The following is a 20257-nucleotide window of genomic DNA, read 5'->3' as shown; positions in this document are numbered from 1 at the left end:
AGGATCAACGAGTTGATCTGAACGCTCTAGCATAAGTAACATATGAGTACGTCTCAAAAAAAAGGCTATTTATTGTATATGTCTATTTTTCGTAATTTAGAAAGACAACTCCAACCAAGAACGACTCGTCATCAGTTACGCTTATGGAGTAAATATAAGGTATATTTTATATACGGATATCACGACACAAACTCTTTCCAATGAGCCCGCGGCATACTTGTGCTTTCTGCATCATAGCCGGTATCCTCCAGTTCATTTCCTAATAGATGGTTTCATCAGGCATCGCTGACTATGCGAATTATTGGACCTCTAGTATAGTTCGCTTGTCTACCATTGTTCAGATTCTGCAATGTCACAGTGGAGAAGGTTAGTCCAGAAGGCTGCTAAGACAACCCTGAGTTCTACAACAAAACATGTGAGCCTTTTCTGCACTTTTCCTCATCAATTGAAAAGCTTCGTCACCATTTTAATGCCCGTACAGTAAATGTTTTATGTCTGCTGAAAGCCAACGCCGACTTATGGGCCGTGGAAAGAAACATCTTCAACGTTTGAAACGGTCATTTAATATTTTGAGGGTCTTGATTTTGAATCCGTTAAAAGTAGCAGTAAAACAAAGTGCACTAAACATTTAAGGAAGGAAGACCAAAGAGTCTCAAACTGTTAAGTGGTTCGTTTACAACTTTTAAAAAAGACGTTTGCCTCACCCTCTTATAATCAATAGAGCCGACAGGAGGCTGATTTAAAAAATCAAGTCTGAAATAACCATTGCTCTCACCCGGCGATTAAATATGAGACCTCACGTTTGTGTGCTCAGCACTCTTTCTCCCTACTTCTGGGCTGCCGCGGCGATCGAAATGACAAGCCACTCATAAAGTTTCGTATCTTACTATAATACGCTAGTTAGGCGACTCACCGGAACAACAGAATCGCCTGTAGCCGAGTCGTCCGACGAACGTACCGTAGTAAAAGCGTTGTCAAGCTCAAGCGAATCCCAGTTTTTGTTGACGAGCAGACAACGGAAGGCAGCTTCGAAGTTTTTACGGGTCACTCGTAAAAACGAAGACGGTATTCCCGAAAGCGTCAACTGAATACAGCTTTTACATTTTTCCACCTCCTAATCAACCGGTGAAACATCATTAAACGGTCAATGGCATTTGTCAGCTTTAACCACTAACCAGCTCTTCAGTTTGGGCTTGCTTTTCTCGTAGTATTAATTCCGTGTGTCCGTTTATCAGAAGACGCCCATTTCATAGACAAGAAACCTCAAGAAAGGACCAGTAACTGTTAGTGAGCTTAAATGGCTCCAACAACCATCGGCACGTTATTCTGTTTGCGCCGTATCGTATACGAACATTTCAGTCGTGTTCAGGTTCTCACGCATTGCATTTCTATGCCTAAGATCAATTGAAGTTGTTAACAGAATCATGGGTACAGTTCAAGTCTCATGTACCACGATTTCTCACCTGAGGTTCTTCTGAGCACGTTGCAATAAGGTAACTCATAATCTGTAAATATAGGGATCCATTTACTAGAACGGGAATAGCTAACATGACGTATCATTTTTAATTTGTCGGATTAATTTGTCAATCGGTAAAGGTGTATCTCGATGCATCATGGTGTAAATTTAGAGAGTGATTAGTCAACGTATTCAAGTTAAAGCATATCAGCGAGCTGTTAAATCGCTCTTTAACTTAAACTAAACGTATCGCATAAAACACTAATCGGATAACATATTGATTATTAGTGTTAAGATAAGCTAGCACCCAAAAGAGCCCAAGCCTACCCCAGGCGTAGACAGTGAATGCTGAATTAGGTGGTCGAAATTCGTAGATAGCGGGCCCAACACATTGAAGTAAATCCAATAGCAAATCGTTCTCGGAGGCCTCTAACAAGCTCCAATCTATAACGCTTGATATTCTTAAATGATATACTTTTTTGAATACGAACCTTTTCAGCTATTTCCTGGTATGCGGCCTTATACTGAGGCGGTAACAGACGAAGTAAGAGGAGAATTGCATCTGTTAATTTCCCATACAATGATTCCATTGAAATTATTACTTGTACAGATTAGTATACGACTACGCGCAGCTCGGTGTAACAACGACAAATTTTGATTTGAGGTAATTTTCATTCGTAAAAACGATGTGTATAGCATTTTGTAGCAGGGAGCTGGACACAATTCGTAATAACGTTGAAAAGTTTATCTAACGATCAGAATGGCATTTAGCAGCAGGGATAAGCCATGAAAGAAGCCTAATCTACATGCCTGCCAAGGAAAAAGGATACCGATCGCATAGAGTCCAATTTGACCTAATATGCTGCAATGGTATGTTACGGAACTTCACTTTTAACCTCGTTATAACACTGGAAATTGAAGGAGCTGGCAAATAATCACGATCGAAACAGCTTTACAGTGAAGCTTTTTAAAACCCTGGGTATACCTGAATGTACCCAATGCCAGCGGACAAATTTTGTTTGCTGGCCCACTCGAAGCAAAGGTTGCGCGGCTGCTTTTCAGGTGCTTCCTTCCAAAATGGAAGAACTTTGTCGATCTTCGAGCACAATTCCAGTTGCAGCTCCTCCAAGGGGTTAGCCTAGAAAAAAATAACATAAATATAAATAAAAAAAAAATAAATTATTATGACATCAATTCTGGGGCGATATTCCATAAAAATCAGTAATAAAGCCCCTTGAAAGATCAGACTCTTCTTTGCTCGAACTCAGTCTTAATGATCAAGAGTAACATCTCGAGTAGGGGTGAGTTTATCAATAATGAATCACGCATACAAATAATCTGCCACGTGGGCATCGACGTATTTCAGAAAAATACCAATTAGACAAGAAAACACGCTAAGTTTACCGGCGGCAAGCAATCGTATGAAACAGTCAGTTGCTGCAAAGAAAAATTGGAAGGTAATTACTTTTCTATTATTTTTTTAGGTTTTCGATATTTATGTTCCTTTCTTCTAGCTACAATCATAGTAATGTTACTAGTAAAAATCTGCGCGTTAACAATGTACAAGTAATTCGGGTAAGGTCATAGCCTCTTGTTTAACCATAAACTTTGTTGCCGGTTTTATCCCCATAGGACACATGGAAATCGATGCCGCCATACACGTGTAAATTATATTATTATGTATGAAAAACATGATTACCTGTTCCCTTGAAGAACTTTCCTGAATGCTGGAGTTCTCGAAACATTTCCGACATTGTTCGAAATTCACTGGGACGAAGACATTCTGATGATCGTCAAAAAATAAGAGAAGTTGCGTCAACCAAAAAACATCTACTTTTTAGTGGTGTTTCTTCACAGAATGTATTGCTTCATTGCTAGAGAAAAGAACGGTTCTGTTATAGCAAACTCTATTATTAAACAAAAAGAACACTGCAGAAGGACCAGTTATGTTCAGGTAAAGAAATTTATGTAGGACGTACCTTGTAGATAGGATGATTCAATAGCCGACATCGTCGCGCCATAACCTCTTTGTACGACAACTAGATAAAAAGTCAAAGTAAGCAATGCCCTCATCATAACTGCACTATAGACAAGAAGGTGTCGACACCAAGCTAATATTACTTAATAACACGAGATTTCATGGATATCGACGAGTTTTTTTTTTGTAACTTTTTGTAAATTTGACCGGTGAAACGATTCGCTATAATGATGATGATTATCAGAGCTTTCAAAGCTATAGTAAGTAGGCAGCTAAATCGCGAGCTGAAGTAAAATATCACCGATTCAGCTCTCTTACACACGCACATGCGAGTAACTGATGAAGAACGTTTTGTGTAGCCTTAATATCTTGTCGTATACATACACTGGGCAGACAAGAGCGCAGCTTTTTAGAGGCCTGGTCAACGGAGTAGTCAGCCCAAAGGAAAAGGTTATCGAAGCACGCATTGCACATTGACGCTGCTTGCTATAAGAAACGAAATAGATGAGTGGGTTTATGTGGGTTAAAACGAAGTTATAGAGAATAACACGAAGTTTAATGAGCATTCTTATATTATAGGATCTTTGAGGCTTTACTGATTTATAGGTTGGAAGTGTTCATGTTGAACAATATAACTAGTCACGTGAGAAGCTCACGTTCTAGGCTCACAAGAAACCATTCGTTTTAAAAATGGTATGTTAAATTTTTTTGTCATTTATAACACGTGTAGAGGCTGAAGATGTTGCGAAATGCCAGTAACTAGATCTTTGTTCGGGGCAAATGATTTAGACGAGTGAGATATTTGTTGCGTTTTATAAAACGTTTCTTAAATTATAACTTGGCAAAATAATACAGACTGAAGGAAAATTGCGCGGATAGTTTGGGGTGGGCCTGTATCGATCATTATATTCGGACAAACGAAGCAAGGTGTCATCGATGGTTAACTGGATAAAGTAACTGCAGGAACTAGCTTCAAGCCAGCCTAATGGAGATATATAGATGCTTGCATATGTAAAAAGTCAGATAAAAGTAAAGCTCTTTATATCACATGTCTACGATTGTCTTTGAAAGAAATTGCGCTAATCATTTAACCGTACCCCATCTGAAGAGTTACCATAGATTACAACAATATAACAAGCGAACGTATCACGTTCGGGATAACCACCGATAATAACCAATCAGGAATAATTAATCGTACCAGAACTATCAATATTCAGCATACGGTTGAATTGGTCTTGATTGACAAAACAGTTTTTCTCTATTTCACATATAAAATAGAACCTTTGAATGCGTCAGTATTTGGGTCTTTTAGAATTCAGCGTGACACTGCCCACCAAGGCATCATGAACGCCTATGTTAGACAAATAATGGTCTTCGATTTAATTAACTTTGCATCGTTTTCTTCAACCACGATCACACTTCTTCCTTGAAAAAAAAAAGCTTTCGTTCCAACTTTTCTCAACGTCTGACTCGTTCGTACAAAGCCATTGATGGCCCATATAAGTCTACCACAACCCACGTTAAAAAAATCTCAGAGCTAAATGTCTAGTTTTCATAGAAAAACGTTATTTACTTGGCTGAAATGTTCCTCGCAGGCTTCGCGATATGCTTCTCTAAGAAGCTCATAATCGTAGTTATACTTGAAGTCTTTATAGACTCTGCCACCAAATGACGACGTCAATACTGTCACCTTATGGCCAACACGAATGCAGTTCCGCCTCGCCTGTATTACCTGTGGTACCTCAAAACCGAATTAGATGCACAGAATAATATGGAGACATGTTGTTCGCAAAATAATAAAAGCTATCTTTAGACATTATCTCTATAAGATCCTCCTATTAGACTACATTGTCAAAAGGTAGGCAGATACGTGTGCCTCAGTGATACCTCGTCAAACGTTGTACCAACGTCCTTGACACCGTTCCGCGCAAGACAGTCGTCACAATCAATATAGGCCTGTAGCGACTGTAATCGGAAACACACCAATTCTCTATTAGCACCTATGTGAATTAATTAGTTGTTTTTATTTTATCGCGCAATCACTGTAATGCGGTGTCGTACATATTGCTGACGATACTAGACTAGCTATCCTTAGCTTCTCAGCCAAGGATTATAATTACCCCATACAAGTTATTACGTTCTTTTTAGAGCACGAGTGCTTAAGCTGTTTTTCAAATTCAGCAGTACAAATTAGTAGGAAAAAGCACTATTGAAATGTGTGCACGAAAAAAACATTTGTATTTTACATATTAACTGCTCATGTATTAAAACGACATACCCTTCTCTCCGGCAGAGATGATGATCGACACAGCCTTCGAAGTTGTTCCTTTAAATCAATCTAATTTTTTTACAGTATTTATTACTACTGTTATTGTTATTATTATTATCTACCGTCAGAATCTTTTATGTTTAGTCAGTCGTTATGCAACATTAGAAAAATGGAGCTCCCTTACCATTGGCCGACAGTCGAATGTCATTCGGTAAACGAGCTGTAAAGTGATGTATAAGAAAGCAGAGTAAGTCTCCATAGTCTTAAGATATTTTTAAGACGGAACCTGTATCCTACACGTAAGTCTGTTCCGTGTTATATTAGCCCAAGAACATGTGGCTCCGCAAATGAGGTCTTCCGTTAGTTAGCCCCTCTTGTGAGACTAATCACTCGCATAAAATAACATTGAATGCTCTTTGCTAGCAGAAACCAACTGCTTTATTATAATATAGTAACAATAATACTAATGAGCGTACTTTATCTGCTTCCTCTGTGAGCTGGTCGACCTTGCCGCTCCAACGTAAAACGCAGTTTCGACATTGTCTCTCGGAAACGTTGTACTGAAAATCAAGATAGAGGCGTTTTTCAGTGACAAGAACGTGCAGATGTTTCTACGTGGAACGAGTAGTTGCTTTAAGCGGTTTTTCTGGTAGTGAAAATTAAATAGATATATTCGGTTGTTTCCACCATCGAGGAAAGCAATTAAGAAGCCAAGCATGCTGGCAGACTTACATAGAATATTTCTCTACATATGTATTATATCTTCTAGGTTCTATATAAAGTATTCAAAAACGTTGCTTCTAATGAATGTTCATTGATATTAACTTACAATGCTGTTACTATATCGATAGGAACATTGAACGGCAGCCTTCTGTCGTAACTGATCCAGAGAGGGTCTCGGAGTCGTTTGGTACTCGTTGCTGTTCACCAGTTGAGGGCCGAAGCACAACAAACACCAGACTGTTAGCAGGACAGTTATATTAGCCTGATCACTTACAATGACCAAAAGTGACAATACCATTCTGCTTGTTGAAAGAAATGTAATTGCAGGTGAACTTTCCTATGACTAAACACCAAATGGCTTCTGCCTAGAACAAAAAATTTCATCCATCCAGTAGAAATACCGCAATTCAAGTGAGCTTTATCCTCGACTACGAGCAATTGAAGCGACATTACTTTGCTTAACTGACCTTTATTGTGATCAGAACTTTAACGTAAACATTATATGGTTCTCAGTAAACAGTATGTAAGGCATAGTCTTAACGAGTTCAAATGTTCGAACTTCTAACGGCATCTGACCAAAGAAGGCTTCCGCCAACATTAAATAGTTCATGTGGCTAAAGACCACAAATTCGATAGATCCTGTATTCGTCAAAATCACTACTGAACTGTTGTTATCTGTTGCTTTGTCCCTATCAATTGTTAAGTCCTAATCCCGTAAAAGTTGTTTACTGCGCCTTATCGTATTTCATGATAAAGAAAAAAAAAGCAGGCTACAAAATGTTACACGGAATTCTGCGTATCTGTTACGTTGCAGTTTTTTTTTTCTTCTTGGCGTCTCCGTAAAGCAAAAAACGGATCGATATTTTGCTAAATACCTATAGGGTCATTTCGGCACCGCAGTAGTATTTCTTCCGCACTACCCTATCATCGCAACAGAAGCAGGCTAAACGCCCACTACAAATTTCAAACACTTCCTCATATCCGTTTACGATTGTTAGAAAACGACTAGGACAGTCATGATAGTCTGTCACATTCGAACGGGTTTTCTCGGCGAGCTTCAAAAGTAGGATTGGCTCAAGGCCTAGGCACCACTAGTCAGACTAATAGCGCTCGCCAACGCTCTCCACTTGAGCAGCTGAGTACATTGGGTTCACGCGAGTGGACACTGACCAGCGAGAGAGTTCGTTGTTTCGAGCTAGCGTAGCTTCGACGCAGAACAACTGAAGTGCGACCAAGGGGAGGCAATGAAAAGGTAACACGTAAACTACTTATTCTCTTTTCCTAGAGCCTATTCTCATTGAACGGAACGGCACACGGCAACAGTATCTTCAATTAAGTAGCATCTATATTTCAATAAGAAAGTTTGGTTCGGTAAGGTGTCAGACGATAGGCCTTTCTCTGGAACTTTATATACGATGTGTTTCGCTATGCGACCAAAATTAAGTAACCGATTTTTATACCATGAAAGCTGTATAAGTAATTATAGATGTAATATACGGTATAACATCATAAAACGTCATTATAGCCGAAATTTTTTGGAAATTCCCTAAAAAATTGCTTGATATTTTTTTCAGCCACAAATATCACCTATCTTGAAGAAAGTGATTCCCACAGATTTACCTGAGGGTTGATTTGTAGGTACATTCGTAGACACTTAATGGATGTTAATACAAACCCGCCTAAGGTTTACATTATCTATGCGTAAATAGTTTTTTCTACCTTTATTTGGCCCAAAGTTTGTCATCTTTTCGACCCAGCCAGCATCTCATTTTGAAAGGAGCATACAAAGCCACAGTAATACGTTATCACATATTCCTTAACTTGGACCTTATTTTGCAGCACAAAAGCTTGATAATCGGATCAATGACGTTTCTTACACCGATCAAGTCTAGCAGCTAGAACAAAGCTCAGACCCGCCCCATTCATTCTATTAGATGCACTGGCGTCATCGAGAAAGAGGGCTGACGAGTGAAATATGCTGACAGAGTACTCCCGATCGATATACGTGCATCACTTGGTTTTTCTGAAATATAGAGTTATTACTATTATCTAGATTGTCTCAGTTGGTCCTAAAACGCAATAAAGTTTATACAGCCATAAGTAGTGTATTCTGACCTTATATACACCGTAAAGTACCTTGCGTCGCATTGTGGTATAAGTGCAACCAATCTTGAAAAGACAACTAAAATCTGTGTGCAGGTACTGACATTACACCCGATATAGCGTATACCGCACACATACACACATTAGTAACTGTTGAATGATACTTTATTGTTGTGCTGACACAAAAAGAAGCCAATGATTTGCATCCCTAACTGCGTTTCTGTTATGTAAATATTAACTATTTACTAACCAATATAATTTTATATGGACACTAAGAATCTGTATTTTTATTAAGCGTTTATTTCCATCTTTCGATATCCGAGTGTATTCTGTTTTTGCAGCATTATGCTTTCTGAAAATAGGTCTTCGTAGCGAGTTTACCTATATTTTTAGTATTCCGAGTATATATTTCGTTTTTCAAGTCACGATCTGTTTATAATGTCTCACTAAAGCCCTACACATTTTCTATACACAAAAATATTACATAGTTGGTCATTCAGTCACTTAATATATATACATGCTCCAGCTAAGTTTTGACATAAAGCCTAGCTGGAGCTTTTTTTTCCTCTTACTTTAATATACATTATATACAATATATATACAATATAGAAAATAATTAGTCCCAAATAGAAAATAATTTAGGGGATACTTGTTCCCAAATAGGGGATACTTGTTCCCAAATAGGGGATACTTGTTCCCAAATAGGGGATACTTGTTCCCAAATAGGGGATACTTGTTCCCAAATAGGGGATACTTGTTCCCAAATAGGGGATACTTGTTCCCAAATAGGGGATACTTGTTCCCAAATAGGGGATACTTGTTCCCAAATAGGGGATACTTGTTCCCAAATAGGGGATACTTGTTCCCAAATAGGGGATACTTGTTCCCAAATAGGGGATACTTGTTCCCAAATAGGGGATACTTGTTCCCAAATAGGGGATACTTGTTCCCAAATAGGGGATACTTGTTCCCAAATAGGGGATACTTGTTCCCAAATAGGGGATACTTGTTCCCAAATAGGGGATACTTGTTCCCAAATAGGGGATACTTGTTCCCAAATAGGGGATACTTGTTCCCAAATAGGGGATACTTGTTCCCAAATAGGGGATACTTGTTCCCAAATAGGGGATACTTGTTCCCAAATAGGGGATACTTGTTCCCAAATAGGGGATACTTGTTCCCAAATAGGGGATACTTGTTCCCAAATAGGGGATACTTGTTCCCAAATAGGGGATACTTGTTCCCAAATAGGGGATACTTGTTCCCAAATAGGGGATACTTGTTCCCAAATAGGGGATACTTGTTCCCAAATAGGGGATACTTGTTCCCAAATAGGGGATACTTGTTCCCAAATAGGGGATACTTGTTCCCAAATAGGGGATACTTGTTGCCAAATAGGGGATACTTGTTGCCAAATAGGGGATACTTGTTGCCAAATAGGGGATACTTGTTCCCAAATAGGGGATAATTTGCACAGAAAAGATTAGTAATTCTATTAACAATTCGAGTTAAATAATCCGATGACACTTAAAGGCAATTGGTTGGCTAGCGGCGTACCTATGCAAGTTTTCGTTTCTGTTTCACTTAGTTTATCGCTAGCTTCAAGCAGACGGCGACCGCATCCACTGCGCGACCTTTATCTCATAAACGAGCGTTTTCATATTGAGCTTCGGTACCCCTTTGTTAAAACCTTTGTGTTCGCGTGTTAAATCTTCTGAACCAGACTCCAGGAAAGGACGGATCGCTTAGCTGATATCTTGATTCAATAGCTGGCTTTGCTCGGACGAACCCATGCCGTACTGTGATCAATTATTCAGACAACACGTGATTCACAGTTTAGTGTCCCTAACCCATGTGAACACAATATGGGCTCCAGGGAATTTGAGTGATCTGTTTGACGTAAACTGACGACGATCATTTTGTAGAATCAGAATATCTTATACTGGCTCTCTCTCCAAGCTCTTTAGGGCGTAGGCGTAATGATCACTGAATGGGGGATATTTCTTACTTCCATGTCGTGGGGACGAATTATTCATTTTATGTAGTCCCTTATGTGGAGACCAGTAACTCCGTTTTTCATTCTTATGACCGCGACGAATCGGGTAAGACAGTTCGGCAACACGATGCCACCGCGGCTGCCGCTCACGCGGCTCTGGTGAGTTGACCACTCGTTTAAACGTGCATCCGTCGTGGTCAGGGAAGGTAAGAGGAAGCCACCAAAGATACCAAGCACCATGCATTGCCTGTAACGACACTATCATTTATTTTATCATAAAATGCAAAATTAGGTGTACAACTGAACAAGCAGCCGGCTTCGACAGTGGTGAAGTTGGTTAATGCCGCATACCGCAAGAATTGTCAGTGGTATAATTTAATTGGGGAAAGCTCATTAATTAAGGTTGATCTGGTTTTCCTTATACTGAGCCCCGGATGACCAGAGACATTCGCATAAACACAATAAATCAACGTCAAACATAACAGAAAAGGTAGTAACAAAAAAGACGTCGAAACAGTATACCTTCAGCGAGATCTGTCGAGCGCTCTAAAATAAACAAATGAGTAAGGATGGCAGGGCAGGTGCGTATTACCAGCTCAGCTCAAGCCATTCTAATATTGGGCACTGAATTGTTATGCTGAGGTGAAGGAAGCCTACGGCAGAATAGAGAGCCCACGGCACAACGAAGCAAGTACACAAAACCAGTTATAACTATCTCGCGTACTCCCTAGGTGCTAGGTTAACCGGATACTATCTACTAGTGCCCTACCCCATGCCTAGTTCCGTACTTTTACAAATGTTAAAAAGTCGTCCACATAAAATAAATCTTGCTTCTGCTAATCTGGAAACTTTAAAGTCTAAAAGTGGAACTACTGTAATTACTAACTAAAAATTATAGAACTATTGTACATACAATATATTAGAAGCAATTGGCAGATGCTTCAGGAAGCTTATATACTAAATATTTTACACGTCAGCACGCGATAAGCTATCGCTACGTTATGAGCGACCATCAAAGTTCCATACGGTGCATCTAAATGCTCCGAATAAAAGTGCAAACGGTCAAAGATAACATCTTTATCTTTCCCAAATCCTACCTGTACAAATATTAGCGTTTATTCATTACAGCCATTTATGTTTGAAACGCTGAGAGACTTTGGTTCTACGACAACCAATTTAGTGCAGGGCGTATTTAAACGATAAATGTGACCAGGTGAGCATCGGCGTCCAAAATATTACAGTACAATAGGACAACGCCGCTTCTGCTAGGGGCATTTCGTGAAGTAAGACAGGGAGGACTTTCTACTTTAAGGAACTAAGGAAAGCAGCGGTAGATAAGGAATACACCAACTTACGTTATTTGCGTTAATCCTAATCTGTTTGGCCAACAAGTTTACTTTTACACATAAAATTTCGTACTTTTTTATCATCTCGACATATCATTGGCGCACTTATTTAATGTAAATGCTGCTTGGTTTCAGAGTTTCCCCAAATTTTGTCAAAAAATCTGATTCCAAACTCTTTTAAAAAAAAATTTAAACTTGATCTTTCATGAGAGATCGAGAAAGTATGGAATCATAAGTGATTCCATACCTTCTCGATGAAATTTGATCACGCTCTGCAATATCGATTTAAATGTGGAAAGAACCTAAAATTCTGCGCATTGTATTCCTGGCTTCTATGATATTTCGCCTGCTCTCGGGTATTTCGACAGTCACGATTTTCGCTTAATGCCAGAAAAAAAACAAGATCACCTTCATCTTGAACGCATTGGCGGCAAACTCATTGAGTTACATACTTGGGTATTGGTATTGGCATCTAATTAGATTTTTCAAAGTCGTGTTTTTCAAATTGTAGATTTGTAGAAAACAAGTAGATTTTTCAAATTGAAAAAACAAAAAATACGGTAGAAAATAATGAGCATATTCAACTGACCTTGACAAACCAAGCAATTTCAAAATATGGTTTAATTTGTAGTATTTAACTCACCGAACCATATTTGATGTTTTAAGACACACACGAGAATACTACAAAATTACTACCTTGAAGTTTTTCCAAGACGAGCCCAAACTGAACAGTCGATTCGTATCAGGGTTCAGATTTTCAATATGCGTCCGATTGTTACAGGACAAATAAAAGTGGTAAAAAGAGAAGGCTCCCATCACAAGACTGCCTACGGCCGATACCGCAACCAGTGCGAGGACGGCTTCGTGAAGCTCGGTTGACTGAAGATGCCATTGAAAAGCGGCTGTGTAGTACCACAAGATTGATACTGCAACATAAGCGAAAATCAGCGTCGTGTAGAACAATGTACAGAAGAAGCTTCGATAGTTGTGGAAATGTATGCAGTTGTTAAACCACGGACAATGATGATCCATACGCATCACACAGGTCCTGCACCGTCGGCAGTGGTGGGTTCGTTCGGGTTTCAACTGTCGACACGGGCGACACACATTGATTTGGCCATTAGGCACCGCAATAACAATCTGGCGGTCAGCCGCTAGCCGACTGACAAACTCCTGCTGGTCAGTTGGTGCGTCGACAAGCTGTTCAAGCATGTTCCATTCGCCTTCAGACAGCTTAAACCGCGAAGGGACTCGTCGAGGCGAAGTGAACAGGGTCAACAAATATGACCACACTAGCAATATTAGGATAAATACGAACGGTACAAGTATCGTAAAGTAAGCGCCAGTTCTTTGCGTTGTAACGTGCGCGCCGAGAAAAAGGAAAATGTAGGTGCCACCACAGATAATAACGAGGGCACCCGATACGATTGTACCCCAATGATTTCCGAGCCTTCGTAGACAGGTACAGCCTTTCTCCGTAGTATCTGTGGCTTCACTAGTATTAGAAGAAAACATGGTTCTAACATGGTCCTCCAATAAATGAAGTAACTCAAATAGAATACTGGGCAACGAATCTGTACGGCCCTTGAGCTACGCTCAGAGCTCATGCTTCGTTGCCATTTAGGATTTGTTTTCTTGCGAGCTACATAATCTTACTGTTGAAATGTGTAGTGTCTCTGTCGTTATCTGCACTATTCTTACGCAGTAGTTGTTTAACCTGTTTAATGAGTTTAATCTATTGTGAGCTTCATTGATACGCAGAGATTTAGGTGTCGCAACGGACAGACGGGGAAGGTAAATCCGAATAAAGTTGCGGAACAGCTCGCATCTACTGTCGAATACTGACGCTAACTATTGTCTTGTTTATTTTCATCATCACTTCAGCAAAAGGGATCTTCCACTTCTTTTCAGAAATAAATTTCTCGTTAATAAAAATGTCAATGAGCACAAAATGCCTTTTCCCACTTTCTGATTAAACCTTGTTGCTATTTTAGCCAGCTCTTATTTGAATTAGTTATTATTATTAGGTAGTTGTATAAAAAAATGTATTGACTGCTAGCACTAAATGCCGATATGACACAATTAATATACTCTAAACAGAATGTTTGAAAATACTACGAGAGGCTACTTTTACATGTTTGCAAATGAGACACAATTGCATTTTACCCAGAGCTTAAGTATTTATCGCATATCGTTACGGTATTAACAGATAGTCCTTTCACGTAGAGAGAACTGAACAGTAACATTTAAGTTGAGGTGATCATTGTCTGCGACTCACCTAGTTCTATAAGCTTTTACTCAGAATACAGATGATTTAGTCGCACAAATACCTAAGTCCCTTGTTGACAAAATCCGGGATCTATAGCCGCTAGATTTATGCGGAACAGCATGCTACAAGCTGCATGACCAAACACGCTCTGTATGTAATAAAAAGAAATAAGACTAGTAAAATTAAGCCGAAAGTACGTTCTAAATTAATCTTATATCGCACTACAGTAGTTCAATAAGACTTTTTGAAAGTAAAACGGGAAGCACGGTCTTTGACGTGCTTAAAAACATTTCCAAAATTATTTAAAAATTCGTTCGTTCTTGTCGGCTTGTTGACTTTTTTGCCTCAAAAAATTTCATTAATATTTACTTAAAGTTGTATATATATGACGTATCTTCCCGTCTTCAAATTCAAAATACAAGCCGTATTGTATAACGATCTTCTCTTCGTTCTCAGCTGAACCAAAGGGTTTCCCTTGTTTTTCATGCGCACGGATGCTAACAAGACGAAAATCGTCATTTGATGCCCGTTATTTTACTGCACAATTCATTACCGCCGTCTCTTACAACGAGCTCACAACAATTCATTGAAATAAGAATACAAATTAGATCTGTTCTCTACTTAATGGTATTTATTCGCAAGCAACAACATTGCCGATTTTGATGACCAGCCTGCAATCGCTTCTTTATTGGTTGCTTGTAAACAAATCAGATTTGATTAATTTTAGCAAAATACGCAGAGTATGATTATGTACAGTCGAGTGGGTCGAACATGACGCGACGTTTGAACTGTCCAGGATGACTGTATACATCGCTTCAAATACTTTCCCCCGCAGTCTTATCCTCTTAGTGTCTGCATTTATTCAAAATTTATTAGTACCTGCTTTCGACCAAAGCGGGAGCCATTCGTGGTATAAAGTAATTTCACGGATAATCCTTATCGACACGCAGTTGACAATTCACATTGTACAGGCGTTTATACACAACTAGGCCGCTTCTTCCATCACTGATCTCATCTGAACTGCGGGTTCTGTTAGGGATAAGGGAATAAACTGAATATTGTTGTCACATAATTACGCTTGGTTTTAGAGAATGACCTTTGCAAAGAAAAATGTTACATCGAAATACGGTAGTGACTGGTAGGTGTAAATTAATAAACTAATTATATATCGGAGTGTTTCTGCTATAATCTTATCTTTTTGCATCTATCATCCCTTTCCGCTCAGGCGTTTTCTGGGTTTCACACAGTTGATAGCCATTAACAACAATTATAATGGTTGATAAATGATAGTAATACGTATCTACGTTTCTGTGCGTAGCGAACGCGCTCCAGCTACAGCTTCCCTAGCACTGCTTCACAACAACTGCTGCTTCCAATGCAAACACCTTATATTGTTCATAGATTAACAGCACGTTCCTAGTGAACTGATACACCACACCTGGAAACATTTCGCTCCGTAGCTTGAAAAAGCTGCTTGCGTAGATGCCACGCACACTTTGAGTTGTCGCTAAAGTTCTGACCGACCTGAAGGTTCACGTTCTATTAAGGATTCGCAGGCTTATTTCATCTCTTTCCGCACAGCATCTTGCAGTAACTGAGTGTCGACGTCGTCATGAGGTAGCTGTATATAGCGGACGACCGAACCGCGTACAAAACAGTTCTTTACAGATAAAATGTGTGGATGCTTGTCTGGATCCGTGACCGATATATCGACAAGCTTTATATTTAGATACTGGTCGACCGAGTGTAACGTGCCGCAAATACTGATATCGTTTTTCAGCTCTACGACGACGTCCTTTCCTACCAGCGACTTGAAAAACGAGTAGAACAACATTGTAAGGCTTTCGCTGGTTCGCTTAATGTCGCCCAAAAAATTTGACTGATCACGAAATCAGGAAATATATTCCTCGTAGCGTTTTAGTGAATATAGCGAATTGCTAAATGATTGTCAGCGTCGAAGCGGCTCACTATACGATGAAGATTCGGGTCAGTTTGCACCTTCTGAAAATACACGAGTGAAAATAACGAGCTGAGAACACTTAAAAGTGTTAGCTGATCGACTTAGCAGCAGGAAATCAACAAATAAATGATTTGGCTATCGGAATAACGAGAACACACTTTTCACAATGGTAGTGCCTAATTCAACCTAAAGCGGCTCGTTCTAAATAGTCTGAATTTTGCTGCAAATTCGAACCGGAAAACAACCATATTAGCGTTTGTTTCAGAATATGCTAGTTAAACCCAACACATTACGAGGACGTTAATTCTACTCAGTCAGAGTTACGTTTAAGTCAGCAAATATATTTACATATGAATATATTAAGAGTATTTTTCATATGCTGTGTTGCGAGTGAGCAGTTTCTTGTAAGACGGAACTCAGAAGACGAAAACAAAGGCTAACTTATCCAAATAAATTTATGAACACCCTTGGATAGAATTATATGCTTGTATGTTTCTTCAGAATAATAAAATTCGTAATCAAACTTTGGACAGGCTAAGTAGAATACTTAACAAATGAATATTATTTGTCAGATCAGACGAACACCTATTATAACTGTATTACACCAAGTTACTATACCTTTCGCTAAGTAGAATATTACTTTCAACTGTTTAGGTACCGTGCTTTGAATACTTTGTCGACTACTGAGAAAAATTTTACAAGGAAACATAATATACGAGAGTCGTCAAGGGCTGCTGTTTTCGCATTTAAGTTAAGTACTTAAGATCTAATGTTATAAAAAAATATTACATTATTCACTATAACTGACCACTCACAAGAATCTCGAAAGAGTACGCTGAATCGATTGTGATAGTCGCGTTTACATCAGAAAGCCGGACTGGGACAGCACTCACTTTTCGAATATTTTTATTTACTTGTTCTAATGTAATGCACGTCGCCGATGATATCCCAGACACACGCATAGGTAAACAAATTCAAATCGGTGCTCAAACGCGCGTGAAGCGACCTTGGCTATATAAACCGTTACAGAAATTGGATTTGTCAACTTTGTCCAGGTTATGAGCATCGCAGACACCCAGAGTCCAAGTGAATTTGCCAAGTCTAAGTGAATAAAATGTAATAGCTGAAAGAGGCTATTAGTTAGAGCGAAGGTTGGAGTCTTAGCTAAACATTAAGTCTTCTGCTATTGCTAACTTTTAGTAGGCACCAATTAATTCGGGGCTTCGCCTGTACTCGGAGAAAATCTCTTTGTTTCGGTAAAACATGACCGCAATGCGCGTAAGATTATCTTTCTATTTACCAAGTATAAATTGAACGGTCTATTTTAAACAGCCATGTTTCTTCGGTTTTTTAATAGATAAACTTCAGACCAGTGCCAATCAGTGGTTTACCTATCCGTATATATAGGCAACTCATTTTAGATATATTTATACACTTGGCCTCTGAATAAATACGGTCTATTAAATCTGTTGCTCCCAGCAAACTCATGATGACAAAGTTCGTTCAAGTTCACAGCTAATTTTGAAGTACAACCGACATAAATCTACTTTTATCGAATTTTAAGTAGCTTTATCTAAAATGTAAGTTCTCTGCCTTCATTTTAATTCTGAGTTATAGTTGTAAGATCTATTCAATCGTAGATCAAATGAAAAAAAATAGGTTATAAAGCGGTATATTGCCAACTAAGGAAAACAAGGTAATATTTTCACTTATATTATTTGTATATGTTTAAACTAAACATAACAATTTTGGATGTTTGATATCAGGATTGTGACAGGATTCTCAAGGAGGTAGCAGGAGAAACAAGATTCTCGAAGTATCTGGAACGACATCGAACTTAAAAAGAATTATTATTTCAATTTAATTGAATTTATTATATATTCAAAAATCGTGTGTCTGTTTATTGAATTGGTGTTTTTAGTTTTAAATCTAATACTGCCGTTAATCATTATTTCAGTATTTTTTAAACCTATTTGTTTACGTTGCTGTGAACAATGTTATATGAGGCCAGCCAAACCAAGGAGTTCCCTCAATAGAGTTTTTGAAATGATTCCATTTTAAACTTTTTTCCAGGGGTGGAATACGTTGATTGTATTCCATACTAAAGCTCAAACAAAAAGCAATATTTTCTCGGTCTCTTGAATATACGCGTAACAGAAATAAAGCAGGCAACCGAACAGTTGAGAGTTTTAAGAACTATCGGGATCTGCTTATCTTCACTTCGAGATAATCGCACTAGCAAGCTAGACCACATAGTCCCACAGGCCTATCGCCTCGCCGCACGACCTTTCAAAAGTTGATAGGCTTCAGCATCTGGTAGAAAATATTCCACCCTCTCTCGCTTCAGAGACATCCGTTTTCAGACACCCATGTTTCAAATATATGCTCAACTGGTACCTATAAATAGGTCCAACCATATGCGGCAAAGGAGCCAACCTATGAATGAGCGTGCGTCTTGACACGCGACCACACGATAATAAAGTAATAATTTGGCAGAACACATTTTGTGCGACGAATACATCTGGCTGCGACCGTAGCCCAAAAGCGTCGAGCAATAGTAGATGCTAGCAAAGGCAGAACTCCATTCAGTTGAAATCATGTAAAATATATTTTTAATGTTAGAAACGCGGCAGGTTCTGATAAATCTTATAATGGTCGGTCTTGCTGCGTAAATAACGTCCTACTAAAACAAACACAACAAGAAAACCTAAAATCCAAACGCATGTGGGATCAAATACACAAATGCTCGTTTTTTTCCGGACGACATATGATGGAATTGTTTTACATGTTTTCATTGAATTGATTCTTTTTTTTCGAAACCATTATTCCCCAGGTATATCAATGATTCGTACGCATGAAATCTTTATACAAATAGCGTTCTCTGTGAGATCAATATTCTACAAAAAATATTGTTGTAATTTGCTGCAGCGAACCCTGGACTCATAAGGCCCAAGCGGCATTTATTCGAACAACTTTAGATGTTATTTGAAAATATGTCCATCTTTGTTACCACTGACACTTGCTACTATCCCTAGTTAAGCGACCTGAGTGAGGAAGACACAGTGTCTCACTAGATATATTCAGAGTTTTTTCAATAGATATCGAGTATTTTAGCTGGTGTTTGTGTCAGCCTATGTGAAGCAAACATTAACCCCTCCCAATATCCTGCTCCTACATCAATAGATATAAGACGCAAGAAGACTAGAATTATACAAGTATACAGGTTTCATTGTCCAAATAATCAAATGGTTTTGTCGAAACACATACTCGTGCTATGCTGTACACTATCATGTAATGGTACGACTGAGCGTCTCGATTGTCTGGGATGATACCTCCATAAACACATTAGACATATGGTCTGTGGTACATGGCTAGTCAGAAGTAAGCACCGGCATTGAAATATTAGTAACAGGCCTGCTTGGTGGTACAGATGAAGTGCTCAGTGTGTTACGTGTAAAAGAGTGCACTACGATTACGGAATAGAAATCGTATCCTTCGAAACTACTAGCGATATTCAAGAAAATAGATATATCTGAACGAAACTCAGGCCGAGGCTAACTAAACAACTGCTGAAAATTTGTATGTACCTATACGGTATTACATTTCAAGCCATTCAAAACTAAAATAGTTATCTAATTAATAATAAAAATCAGTAACAAAATCTGTGTGATCCATGCATGCGTTCACAATTTATGTCTAATTGACAGCTATGAACTGCCTCGCAAAGCATGTAGCTTATAAATAACTTTAGTCGTTGTTTCAAGATCCTATGAGATATCATGCCTTACAGTAGGCAGAACTTCCCTTGTATTCCAACCTTGTTCCATGGCTGCATAATTTCAAGAGGTAGTTTTCGAATCTGCCTCAGCGCGTTTGTATGTCGCTTTTCTTCAGCCAGGGGATGGGGTTTCCTTGGTAAAGAAGCTCACGCACTCTTGCTACAAGCTTTCGCTTCGGAGAACGACCTCGACCACTATCGCTGAGGCTACTGCGATCGCTATGAGGCCAATGTGCAGCCGGCACAGTGTCGCATAATAATCCAGATCTTTCTAATATAGCTGCTCTGGCCAGGCGTAGCATCACCAATGGCGCTGGCAGCGACTACTGTTTCGGTCCTACTTTAGCACACTATGTACCGTCACATTCGTATTATACTT

General features: G+C 38.9%; 2 protein-coding genes and 1 long non-coding RNA gene across 22 annotated transcripts in view; 1 reads left to right on the top strand and 2 right to left on the bottom strand.

Annotated features, from left to right (window-relative positions):
* Positions 1–47: 47 nt before the first annotated feature.
* LOC111250883 (palmitoyltransferase ZDHHC20-B-like) overlaps positions 48–20257 on the bottom strand; it is a 40479-nt gene continuing 20269 nt past the window's right edge. The window contains exons 3-17 of one of the 19 annotated variants that reach the window (XM_086989384.1): positions 6533–6623; positions 6180–6263; positions 5888–5923; positions 5713–5772; positions 5322–5399; positions 5008–5175; positions 3819–3920; positions 3436–3495; positions 3156–3239; positions 2861–2893; positions 2442–2594; positions 1948–1980; positions 1464–1505; positions 914–1114; positions 48–344 (exon numbers count right to left, since the gene is read on the bottom strand). In XM_086989384.1, the coding sequence (XP_086845510.1) occupies positions 276–344; positions 914–1114; positions 1464–1505; positions 1948–1980; positions 2442–2594; positions 2861–2893; positions 3156–3239; positions 3436–3495; positions 3819–3920; positions 5008–5175; positions 5322–5399; positions 5713–5772; positions 5888–5923; positions 6180–6263; positions 6533–6623 (1294 nt within the window). In that variant the 3' untranslated portion in view covers positions 48–275. Of the gene's footprint in view, positions 345–913; positions 1263–1463; positions 2019–2441; positions 2595–2860; positions 2894–3155; positions 3240–3435; positions 3496–3818; positions 3921–5007; positions 5176–5321; positions 5400–5712; positions 5773–5887; positions 5924–6179; positions 6264–6532; positions 6887–10086; positions 10329–10537; positions 10773–12567; positions 14595–20257 lie in introns of those variants that run through there. The other 18 variants (XM_022806810.2, XM_022806808.2, XM_022806809.2 and 15 more) reach the window with 18 other exon arrangements.
* LOC111250886 (uncharacterized) lies at positions 2199–3224 on the top strand. Its single transcript, XR_002673547.2, has 3 exons — positions 2199–2326; positions 2823–2913; positions 3089–3224. It is a non-coding gene; the product is annotated as an uncharacterized LOC111250886 (long non-coding RNA).
* LOC147755449 (U6 snRNA-associated Sm-like protein LSm2) lies at positions 14750–20243 on the bottom strand. 2 transcript variants are annotated; one of them, XM_086989389.1, is made up of 2 exons: positions 19918–20243; positions 14750–16141 (listed from the first exon to the last, which is right to left on the bottom strand). In XM_086989389.1, the coding sequence occupies exon 2, from the start codon at positions 15972–15974 to the stop codon at positions 15699–15701; it is 276 nt and encodes a 91-aa protein (XP_086845515.1). In that variant the 5' UTR covers positions 15975–16141; positions 19918–20243; the 3' UTR covers positions 14750–15698. The 2 variants fall into 2 exon arrangements, with proteins under 2 accessions (XP_086845515.1, XP_086845514.1); XM_086989388.1 differs by lacking the exon at positions 19918–20243 and adding an exon at positions 16916–17065.

Source organism: Varroa destructor, unplaced genomic scaffold (assembly GCF_002443255.2).
Source record: "Varroa destructor unplaced genomic scaffold, Vdes_3.0 BEIS01000005.1, whole genome shotgun sequence".
Taxonomy (NCBI): Eukaryota; Metazoa; Arthropoda; class Arachnida; order Mesostigmata; family Varroidae; genus Varroa; species Varroa destructor.
This window is presented reverse-complemented; position numbering and strand designations above follow the sequence as displayed.